Here is a 12,524-nt window from a genome sequence, read left to right on the forward strand (position 1 = left end):
AACAAACTTTTAAAAGTGATGTACAAAAGTGCATTTTAAATTTTAACTTTTTGGAATGGCTGTTAAAAAGTGAGTTTTAAAAAATAAAATGTCCATTATAAATTTTATATTGTAAATTGAAAATATAAACATTTAAAATATTTTTACACTTATATATAAATCATATCAATTTAAACTATAACAAATTCAAAAAAAAAATTACTATCATATACGAATTATATCAACCTAATTATAATAAAAATATAAATATACAAATAAAAAATATAATTATAATAAAACTATATTTTATATAACTTACTATTAATATTTTATATATAAATTATGAATTTTATTTATTTTTAAATAGTTAAAATAAATTATTAAAAGTAATAAACTATTTTTTAAGGATGTTAGTATTAAATTATTAAAATAAAATATAAATACATAATTGAGAGGAGCTCATGCATTAGCAATGATAAAATTATAATTTGCTTCCAAACGCAAAGTTGAAAATGAAAAAGCAAGAAGTCCTAGCTTTTACGGTTGGGTTGCAACCACTGTTTCCAACACGTTTTTTTTTAATTTTTTTACCTGTTCAGCATTGATTTTCCAGTCAAAACGGATTTTTTAACTAAAAATACTTTTTAAAAGCATTACCAAACAGACCCTTAAATTTTATAAATATAATACATGTGATTATGTATGAATCAATTTGATAACGAAATTGGTAATTTTAAAAAATATGATATCTAATTTTATTATGCAAATATGGTACCTGAATTTAAAACTTTTAACATGCGATAAAGTGATATTTTGTTAACTGTCACAATTTACTTGGTGATTTTATATTTAAGCACCACCTTAGATTGGAAAACCAAAAGCCTCCCATTTTGATTAACAAGTTCGACTTCTTTCATTTCCACCATTTCTGCAATCTTTAACATGGAAACGATCAGTCGAAAAGGTCAACACAGCAGCTCTTTGGAGAGCTTCGGCACGACTACTACTAATACTAATACTAAGGGTGGTGTTGTGGACCACTTGAACTGGGATGCAGCAGCTGAGTCACTCAAGGGAAGCCATTTGGATGAAGTTAAACGTATGGTAACCGAGTATAGGCGGTCATCGGTGAAGCTCGGTGGTGAGACCTTGACAATTTCTCAAGTTGCTGCCATAGCCAGAGCTGACTTGTGTGTCAAGGTAGAGCTTTCAGAGGACGCAAGGGCTGGCGTTAAGGCTAGTGTTGATTGGGTCTTTGATGGCCTCAGCAAAGGCACCGACACCTATGGCATTACCACTGGTTTTGGTGCTAATTCTCGTTTAAGAACCAACCAAGTATCTGCTCTGCAAAATGAGCTAATCAGGTAAGCTCTTATATTATGCAGTGCATAAGAATTCAATATAAATTTAATGTGTTTTGTTGGTTCAGGTTCTTGAATGCTGGGATCTTTGGCAGTGGAACACAGTCATGCCACACACTTTCTCACTCGGCAACTCGAGCAGCCATGCTTGTCAGGATCAACTCACTGCTACAGGGATACTCTGGGATCAGGTTCGAAATTCTGGAGGCAATCGCTAAGCTTCTCAACCACAACATCACCCCATGCTTGCCTCTTCGTGGCTCAGTTACTGCATCTGGTGATATTGTCCCTCTTTCCTACATTGTTGGATTGCTCACTGGAAGGCCTAATTCAAAAGCAATTGGACCCAATGGGGAACCCCTTGATGCCCAGGAGGCCTTCCGTGTCGCCGGTATTGATTCCGGGTTCTTTTTGTTACAGCCTAAAGAAGGCCTTGCTCTAGTCAATGGCACTGCAGTTGGTTCCGGCATGGCTTCCATTGTTCTTTTTGAAGCTAACATATTGGCTGTTTTGTCAGAAATTTTATCTGCAGTTTTTGCTGAAGTTATGCATTGTAAATTACCCGAGTTCACTGACCATTTGATTCATAAAGTGAAGCATCATCCGGGACAAATCGAGGCCGCTGCTATAATGGAACACATACTTGTGGGAAGCTCTTTTGTTAAAGCGTCTAAAACGTTGAATGAAATGGACCCTTTGCAGAAATCGAAACAAGATCGCTATGCTCTGAGGTCATCTCCACAATGGCTTGGCCCACAGATTGAAGTGATCAGATTCGCAACCAAATCTATTGAAAGAGAAATTAATTCTGTCAATGATAACCCTTTGGTCGATGTCTCGAGGAACAAGGCATTACATTGTGGCAACTTCCAGGGTACCCCAATTGGTGTCTCGATGGACAATGCTCGTTTAGCTGTCGCGGCTATTGGGAAACTTTTGTTTGCTCAATTCTCTGAACTTGTTAATGATTTCTACAACAATGGTCTCCCATCAAACCTCTCCGGTGGTAGGAATCTAAGCCTGGATTATGGTTTCAAGGGTGCTGAAGTTGCAATGGCTTCCTATTGCTCTGAGCTCCAATATTTGGCTAATCCAGTCACCAACCATGTTCAAAGCACTGAGCAGCACAACCAAGATGTGAACTCCTTGGGACTAATCTCTGCGCTAAAAACTGCTGAAGCTGTCGATATCTTGAAGCTGATGTCCACAACATTCTTGGTGGCTCTTTGCCAAGCTATAGATTTGAGGCATTTAGAAGACAACTTGAAGAACACAGTGATGAACACTGTGAGCCAGACAGCCAAGAAAACTCTCACTTCTGATCCATATGGTGAAGTTCACCCATCAAGATTCTGTGAAAAGGATTTACTCGAAGTCGTGGATCATGAATACGTTTTCACCTATATCGACGAACCTTGCAATGGTGCACATCCATTGATGCCAAAGCTGAGGCATGTACTCGTTGAGCATGCATCGGCAAATGGTGGGAATGAGAAGAATACAAGCACTTCAATCTTCCTAAAGATTGCAGCTTTCGAAGACGAATTAAAGGCTGTTTTGCCAAAGGAGGTCGAGAGTGCAAGGGTGTCATTCGAGAATGGAAATGCAGCAGTACCAAACAAGATCAAGGAGTGCAGATCGTATCCATTGTACAAATTCGTGAGGGAGGAGCTTGGAACTGAGCTGCTAAGTGGAGAAAAAGGGAAGTCACCCGGTGAAGAGTTCGACAAGGTGTTCACTGCTATGTGCAGAGGGAAGATCATTGATCCAATGCTTGAATGCCTTAATGAATGGAACGGCGCCCCTCTTCCAATATGATACTTTGCTTTGGTTTCAGTGTTTGGGAATTGGTTATCTTATCTTTTTATGTTGTTTTTCACCTTTTATTTCAATCCATGGTGGGCTGAGAAATTTTTCAATGTAATAAAACCAGAAGCACGTTTGAGTGTGTGTGATAAATGACTTCAATCGAAATTAATAACTCTTTCCCCTCCCCTATGCAATATATATATATATATATTCAAATATACATAAACTAATGATAAGGTTAACTCTATCCTATTAATAAAATCGTGTAAACTTAGACATAAGATCGGGTAACGATATGGTGACGTGATTATCAATGTGGTGGAGACTAAAACTTTATCTTTAAAGGAACATATTATGGGTTTATAACTTGTCTTATGAAATCAACATATTATTGGTTGTCTATAATATTAACAAACTTTGGGAGAAGTTGCTATGATAGATTACAAACAAGTTCTTTATCCAAAATTTTTAGCACAACAACGTTGCAAAATTAAATCTAATGTTGATTCAAAACTTTTCGTAAAGAAATTACAACTTTCATGTTATGAAGATGGCACGAACTTTAGAAGTTGTAATAACCTAGCAAACTTTAAGGTGTTATAACCTACTCATATGTCATAAAGATGGTGCAAACTCTAGAATGTGCAAACTTTGAATTCGAGTCGAACTTTAATAAATCTCCACCTCAACATGAATTCTAGAAATGTGAAGGATTCGAGACGAAACATTTAAATTCGATGAGGCACCTAAGTTCAACAAAAATAATTAATTCTTCAGTTCAACGAACAAGTTCTCCACCTCTTCCACAACACCCCTTCAAGGGTTAATCTTTAGTAATGAACAATGATCGAATCCAAGCCTTTTTCTAAGCTTGGATTTTGTAACACCCTAATTCAATTTAACATGAAGATCATTGAATTATAATGTCATACAGAACCACATAGGTGTCTAACCATTTTTTTTTTTGAAAACATTTCATCAAATATTATCCAGAAAATCCGAATACCATGTAAATACAAAACGAAAGTATTTGAAATACGGGGAACTCCCGACATAAGTCTCCAAAATATATTAGTTATAAAAATACATAGTTTATTACTCAAATACAAATAAGGGTCTATGACAGCACATGCCCACTAAATACTCGAGATGTACTCTGAAATGGTCGAGTCTGGAAAACTCTAAATCGGCGACGTGCTCCTCGATCCGGCACCTAAGGACCTGTACACGGAAACACATTACATACGCTGAGATCACAAGCTCAATGCCACATAAATAATCAGGCTATACTACAGGCATCCAACATATAAACATAATACAATATAGTCAAGAGCAAATGCAACACTCAAGCAAACAGTATAGCATCAGTGTCTCCTTAACACTTGGGTCAAGTCAAGGTCACGAAGCATCAGCACTTGCTCAACTAGTCTACTCCTCTAGAGTACTCGGGATGTGTCCAGGTCATATAGCATCGGCACAACATCCAACTAGCATTTTAAGTGCCTAAGCATTAGATTGGATATATCCAGATAATCCTTACTCATTCATCTAGCGTCATTAAATAACTCGGGTGTCCTCGTCGTTTCTCGAGCATCAAACAAATGCATGTCTTATGGAATCTTACTTCATTAAGACTATGTTATCACACAATTATTCGGGTTTCACTTGTATTATTATGGAAGAGTACACCCCTTTAAAGAACACCCAAATCCTCTCTCTCGAATCACCTACCAAATTTGCCCAAGGTTTCACCTGGGAGTATTGATACTCACTCCCTTCGGTATCGATACCAAAATTGCATTCGATGATTTAGAAAATGTCGCAATATCGATACTCCTATTAGGAGTATCAATACTACCCACTTGGTATTGATATTCCCTTGAGTATCGATACCAAAATTGCATATTGGAATCGATTTAGAACCCCGAGTATTGATACTAATCCCCGTGGTATCAATATTGCACGAACAATATCGATACTCCCTGGTGAGTATCGATACCTCTCACTCTTATTCAAACTTTCAGCCTTTCACGAAGAACAATATCATTACTATTCACTCATATGGGTACTGGCGGGAAGCAACTCTAGCCTCAGGCTCAGTTACTAATCTGGTAGTACCCCTGCTCTGCTAACCATAAGCAATACTACCTCCTCCCTAATAAGGTCCTCGACCCCTCTGAGCAGACTGAGTCGACCTCTAAGTAGACGATGCAATACTCTAAGCCTTGGAACAGTCTATGTTAAGATGCTCATGGGATCTACACCCATAACAAGCCCGAGAAACCCTATGGCACTCCCCTGAATGCCTCCTACCACAGTGTCTGCAAGTCGGGGGTTGCATGGTACAATTTGATCAGCCAATTCTTGCCATAAATGATGAAGTCAAATGCCTCCTACGACCCCCGAATCCTTGTCCATGGCTACACGCCTATCTCGACCTCTAGGAATGAGATGAGGAAGGTCTATACTATTCCCGAGTCTCTGGTCCTCTTATTGATGTCTGAGATGGTCTAGCGGTATCAGGTGCTCAACGACTCTGTCCCGCATCATACTGGCCCTCCTCTTCACTACTCTCTCAACTGCCTTCGCCTGGCGAGTCAACTCAACAAACATTCTCGGTGGGTCGGCTGACAGGTCAGTGAGAATGTCAAAGTGAAGTCCCTCTCTAAACTTCCTATAGCAGTACTCCTCAGTAGACACCAACTTGAGTATGTAGTGGCTCAGCCGTAAAAACTCGCTCTCATACTCGTAGTCCGAGCGATCTCCCTGAGTCATCTGAACAAATTGTTCTCTCAGGTCATCGGTGTGGGTTTCTCCTATGAACTTTCCCTAAATTCAGACAAGAAAAGCTCCCATGCCAAACGCTTGGGCTCCAACGCCATCTCCACTATCTCCCACTAGTGAATCGCATCACCCTTTAACAAGGCGGTGATGCACTCGATGCAGGGGTGTTCGCTCGGTTAAAACGGTGGCCGACCGAACCGAAATACCCTTAACCGAATTAACTGAACTTTTTTCTTTAACCGTTAACCGAACCGAACTTTTTCTTGAAAGTATTAACTGAACCGAATAAATTTCGGTTAATTCAGTTAATTTTTGAATTAACCGAAATTTTTTAGAATTTTAGAATTTAATATTTTTTTTAATTTAAAAATAACAATTAATTTAAATAATATCTAATTATAAATAATATCTAATTAATTTAATTCAAACATTTTGCATTTAGTTTTGAGATTATTTTAATTAATTAATATGGATTTGGATTTTAAATGGATTGACCCCACTTAATATAATTATATTTAAAGGTTAATTCGATTAATTCGATTAATTAACTGATTTCGAACCGAATTAACCGTTAACCGAATTCCAAAAAAATCTTTAATTGTTCCCTGACTGAACTAATTTTGTGACCGACCGAATTAACCGAACTAATTAGGTTCGATCGGTTAATTCGGTTAAAATCAAATTTTGAACACCCCTGACTCGATGTTACCTTCAAGGGTAAGATGAAACTGTCGTAGAGTGCGAAGGGTCTTGCGAAGCCACTGGTCGGCAGCTACAGGATCATCCTCCTCTGATCAGAAGAAGTCAGTGGTTTTGTAGCGACGGAGTTTCTCGATGGGGGACTCTTGAGGGCCTACTACAGGTGGAGCAGGTGGTGCGGATGTTGCGAGTGCTCTAGGGATAGCCCTAACTATGTGCCTTAACGACTGCGTGAGGTCATGAAAGAATGTTGCCTCATCTATACATGCCTCCTCTGGGACACCCATGTCCGCGAAGTCGGGAACAAACTCATCTCTTGTATATTCAACTAACAAGGCATGGTTCTCCTCACAATACTCCTAACTGTGGGCGGGATCGTCAGCCATAACCTACGATTGACAAGAAAAAAAGGAATCAGAATCGCCATTTCCATACATTTAAGTACACTTGATACTCTAGAGGCATGTACTTCACGGACACTTAACGAAAATAACTCGCATGTCCTACAAATGATTAAACCTGACGCTCTAATACCGCTAAATGTAACACCCTAATCCAATTTAACTCGAAAATCATTGAATTATGATGTCACACGGAACCACATAGGTGGCTAACTGTTTTTAAATGTTTCATCAAATATTATCCAGAAAATCTGAATACCATGTAAATACAAAACATTAGTATTTAAAATAAGGGGGAACTCCCAGCATAAGTCTCCAAAATATATTAGTAATCAAAATACATATTTTGCGATTCAAATACAAATAAGGGTCATGCCAGTACATGCCCACTAAATACTCGAGACGTACTCCGAAATGGTAGAATCTAGAAAGCTCTGAATCGACGACGTGCTCCTCGATCCGACACCTAAGGATCTGCACACGAAAACACATTCCATACGCTAAGCTCACAAGCTTAGTGCCACATAAATACCCAAGCAATACGACATACATCCAACATATAAGCATAATACATTATAGTCGAGAGTAAATGCAATACTCCAACAAATAATAAGTATCATGGTGTAGTTCAATGTCACTTAGCATCACAGATCTTACACCCCTCTTTACTTACGACAACACTTAAGAAAGACCTAGGTCACATAACATCATTGTCTCATCAACACTAGGGCCAAGTCCGAGTCACGAAGAATCAACACTTGCCCGACTAATCTACTCCTCTAGAGTACTCGGGAAGTGTATGGGTCACATAGCATCGACACAACATCCAACTAGCATTTTAAGTGCCTAAGCACTAGATTGGATATATCCGGATAATCCTTACTCATTCATCTAGCGTCAGTAAGTAACTCGGGTGTCCTCGTCGTTTCCCGAGAATTAAACAAAGGCATAAGTCTTATGGAATCTTACTTTATTAAGACCTTATGTTATCACACAATTATTTGAGTTTTACTTGTATTCTTTTGGAAGAGTACACCCCTTTAAAGAACCCCCAAATCATTTCTCTCGAATTACCCACCAAATTTGCCCAAGGTTTCACGTGGGTATCGATACTCACTTACTTCGGTATCGATACCAAAATTACATTTGATGATTTGGAAAATGTCCCAGTATCGATACCCCTATTGGGAGTATCAATACTACCCACTTGGTATCGATACTCCCCTGAGTATCGGTACCAAAATTGCATACTGAAATCGATTTAAAACACTGAGTATCGATACCGAACGAACAATATTAATATTCCTTGGTGAGCATTGATACCCTCTAACTCTTATTGAAACTTTCAACCTTCCACAAATAACAGTATTGGTACTGTACACCCAAAACCTCTATTTTCACTAATGAAAAACTTCTAAATCACTCCTAAGGTACCCCAAACATCCTCATTTAATGTTTAAGGCTTATTTAGTAGGCAGGGAACATGAAAGGTCGTCGTTTTAAGCTTTAACAACAACAAGTCATGTTTTTCATGCTTAAATCCCCCACCCATGTGCATACAAAGGCTCAAGCACACAACATGTATCAAAACTCTATATTTTGAATTACAAGCAGTAGAGAAAGGTTAGAAATGTGTTACCTTTCACCTAAGAATTGTAAAAACGACCTCAAGCTCAACCAAGAGTCTCATTTCCCTTGCATTGACCCTTAGAGCTTTCACCCATTTCTCTCACTAGAACAAGCAAATACAATGGAGTTATTAACTCTCTCAAAGGCTTAGAATGTTATAAGTAAGGTTTCTAAGGTTTAGAAACGTTCTAGAGTTCTTCCTAAGATCTAGAACTCAAAACCCTAACCCAGCCTTGGCCGCTATGGCCAAACTTTAAGGTTAAGAGATCATTTTAAAGCTCTAGAGGAGATGATTACCAATCTTACCTTCTAAATTTTGGACTAGGAGTGTAACCTAACAAAGCTTACACCTTTAAATTTCTTAAATCCAAAGAGAAAAGAAGAAGAAAAAAATAAGAGGACAAATGATGGTGAAGAAAAAGAGATAGAATGACTTTTTCCCAATTTGGTGAATGCTCTCTGTCATGACTTCATCAAACAATTCAGGAAAATCATCCTTTGAAATCTCTCAAGGGAAAATTGCACTCCTAGTCCCCCTTATTTCATGCACACTTTAAAAATACCCTTTTTAAGCCTTATTGAGCTCAAGCCCAAATCAAAACAATTATACCTTAGTCCAAAACTCATAAAAGTTTCCTTAGACCATTTAAAACTTATTCGAGTTTACCCGAAACTACTAACCCGAGTATTGAGGCACTGCAGATTTAGTTTTCAAATCGACATGATTATCATAAGTTTCAACTTTACTCACAAATATATCACTACGAGTATTATCGTGCATAAAACGATCTTGATCATCAATGATAATTATATCTATATCTTCAAATTCGTTATGACTACAAAATTGAACTCTTTTCTGCTTCACATAACCGTTTTGCCTACGGCTATCTTGTTCAACAAAAAATCTTCTTTTGCTTAATTTAGTCAAAACAATTTTACCAATAACAACATTATTTAACACAGAGGAGGAAACATCGGTGGCATTATCTAAAACTGTTGAACCTTGTAGAATATACAACTTAACAGTGTTTCTATTCCCTTTCATCCTAACAAGAGACCCGTTGCGCATTTTCATAGGTCCATCTTTACTAGAGAATTTATACCCTTTTGAATTTAAAATACCTAACAAAATTAGATTTATGCTCAAATCTAGAACATGTCTCATATTACCAAATGTTCGAACGATCACATCGAACATCTTAATCTTGATTGTGCCAATATTTATGACTTTACAATGGACATTATCTCCCAAAAATATATCTTCTGTGGATACAACTTTATACATTGTAAACCAATCAAGATTAAGACTCATATGAAAACTACTACTAGAGTCAAGTATCCACTCATCACTAGTTATAAAGTTGTCATCAGCTACAATTAGGAGTTTTCCATTATTGTACTTTTCATCTTATTTTTCCTAAGTTTTGCTCTTCAACTTATCTTTTGACTCTGTTTTAACATGACATTTCTTTTTACAAAAGTGACAAGTTTTTCCTTGGTTGGAAGATTTTAATCTACCCCTTCATATACTACTAAAGGAACACTCGTCTTTTCTTCCACAGTTTGAGCTAGGCAATCCATGCACTACAAGACCATCTTTCTAGGGCTTGAAACCAGATACAAGATGTTTCATCTTATCAAATTAGTACAGGCCATTGTACACTTCTTTTAAGAGTGAATGTTTCGCAACTGTACAGGATTGTGTCTCTGAAAGATAAGTAGGAAAAAGGCAACGAACATAGGAGGATCAATCATAAGTCTTATATATTTGTCATACTTCACTTCTAAAGTCTCTAATCCAGAGACGATTTCCTTGAATACGATCAGATGCTCTTCAAGAGACGAATCTTCCACCAACTTGAGTAAATAAAGACGTTGCTTTAAGTGCAACTTGTCGACTAACGATTTATGCATGCATAGTTGTTCTAATTTTGCCTACAAAGAAAAAGTTTTTTTTTATTTCAACACATTATGTAAGATTTGATTTCATAAGTGTAAATGGATATGAGATAAGGTCTTACGATCCTTATGTTTTTCTTCGTTCTTCCTATCTGACAACGTCTTCTTACCGAATCCTTCCAATGTATCATCTAAGTCCAACTGCGTAAGGACATCGCGAATCTTCACCTACCACAGTGAGAACCTGATGTTTTGATCCAACAACCAAATATCATACTTCATTGTTGACATAATCTTGAACTCGAATCTCTAATACCACTTTATTATATTATCGAAATGATTATCAGTAAAAAATAAACACTGTCAAAAAAGAAAATAAAGAACACCAAGATTTACGTGCAAAACCTAAAAGAGAAAAATCAGAGGCAGAGGTGAAAATTTTCACTAATATGAAGGAAGAAAATACAATAGGATATTGGAGAAAGAAAAACCTGATATCCAATCTTTATCCCTAGAATCTATTTATAGAGATATTTGATTACAAATGAAACTAAATAAAGTAAAAAAAAACTACTTTTAATAAAGTTTTCTACCTTTTATCAAATTAAGTTTATTACTTACTCAATTACATTGTGCTGCTTTGAGTTTGAATCAAACTTTGCGATATATAAACTTCACATGTTCATCCAGCACATACAAAAAGTCATGCGCATAACTACTCAAGACAACAAAATTTAGAACTTATTTCTGATCGTGTAAGTTAAAATCTTGCCAAGATAAATGTTTTCTATATAAGTGATTGTTGACTGAGCATATTCTTTGTATTGCAGTATTTCACCATTATATGCATGGAAAAATAGGCACATCGTCTAAGCAATCCTCACATAAGTAACGGTTATAAAAACATCAACCAAGAACCTATATTAGTACCTGGACTAAACAATATGCAATAATTATTCATTTATCATGGTGTCAACTTTCTTAGATTAGTCTTTGAAACAACAAGAAAACATCTCAAGTGCTTCTAAATTGGAAAATCTTTGGAGGAAACGAAATGGAAACGTAGCCTTTTCGTCGAGATAGTGAGTAATCCAAAGAATTTTTGTAGTTAATTCTCAAAATGTAACTCATTTCATAATGATATTTTTTTGGACAAAAGAAACGCTAGCCTTTTTCTGAAAAAATAAAAACAAAACAACCGTGGTTCCAGCAGTAACACACTAACACCGACTGAGAAATAAGAAAACTGAAAACCAAATACAAAACAAAAGCAAAAGAAAACCAACGGAAAGAATGGCCAACCTTTCATCTTCTTGTGAAACGAACGAAGAAAATCACAATGAAAAAGCTTCAGCTGCAAGAAGAAAACAACACCAAATTGAATTAAGCCTCTATCAACCAAGACAACTCAAACAACCTAAGGAGGGTCGAGGAAACGACGATCAACCTCGGCCTGAGCTTCAACAACTTCAGGAGCTTCTTCCACCCAAAAGCGGTCGAGGGAACCCAAATATGCATCGTGGGCCACTAGATGAGAAGCTTTGTTACCGAATCAGTGGGTAAATCTGAACAGGTAACTGTGAAAACTAGCAGCTCGACTCTTCGCCTCCCACGTTAGAGCGCTTACCTCTGATAGATCAACTGCCCGAGAAGAGAGCTTGTCCATAATCACCTTCGAGTCTCTTTCGATGATAACGTTTTGAAGACCCAGATCCAGGGCAAAATTATAGCGTAGACTACCACTTGAGCTTCTGCCATGAACGAAAAGGTAATCCACCTAGCTTCCCTTCGACATGCACCCAATATTTCACCTTGACTATCTCTTGCTATTACCCCTGACCATGCCTTCTTATATGCAAGGAGAAAACGAGCATCAAAGTTAATTCTTGCAAAATTCCTCGGAGGGGCTTGCTAGCGAATCAGAGGAGCAGAGGCACCGCTGGTTAGGCACGCATTTGAAGTG

General features: G+C 37.3%; 1 protein-coding gene across 1 annotated transcript; it reads left to right on the top strand.

Moving 5' to 3' along the window:
• The first annotated feature begins 869 nt into the window (after positions 1–869).
• LOC120214498 (phenylalanine ammonia-lyase-like) lies at positions 870–3,324 on the top strand. The gene is made up of 2 exons (XM_039212387.1): positions 870–1,343; positions 1,409–3,324. The coding sequence occupies exons 1-2, from the start codon at positions 922–924 to the stop codon at positions 3,156–3,158; spliced, it is 2,172 nt and encodes a 723-aa protein (XP_039068318.1). The 5' UTR covers positions 870–921; the 3' UTR covers positions 3,159–3,324.
• Positions 3,325–12,524: the final 9,200 nt, after the last annotated feature.

This window comes from Hibiscus syriacus, unplaced genomic scaffold (assembly GCF_006381635.1).
Source record: "Hibiscus syriacus cultivar Baekdansim isolate YM2019G1 unplaced genomic scaffold, ASM638163v2 tig00110065_pilon, whole genome shotgun sequence".
Lineage (NCBI taxonomy): Eukaryota > Viridiplantae > Streptophyta > Magnoliopsida > Malvales > Malvaceae > Hibiscus > Hibiscus syriacus.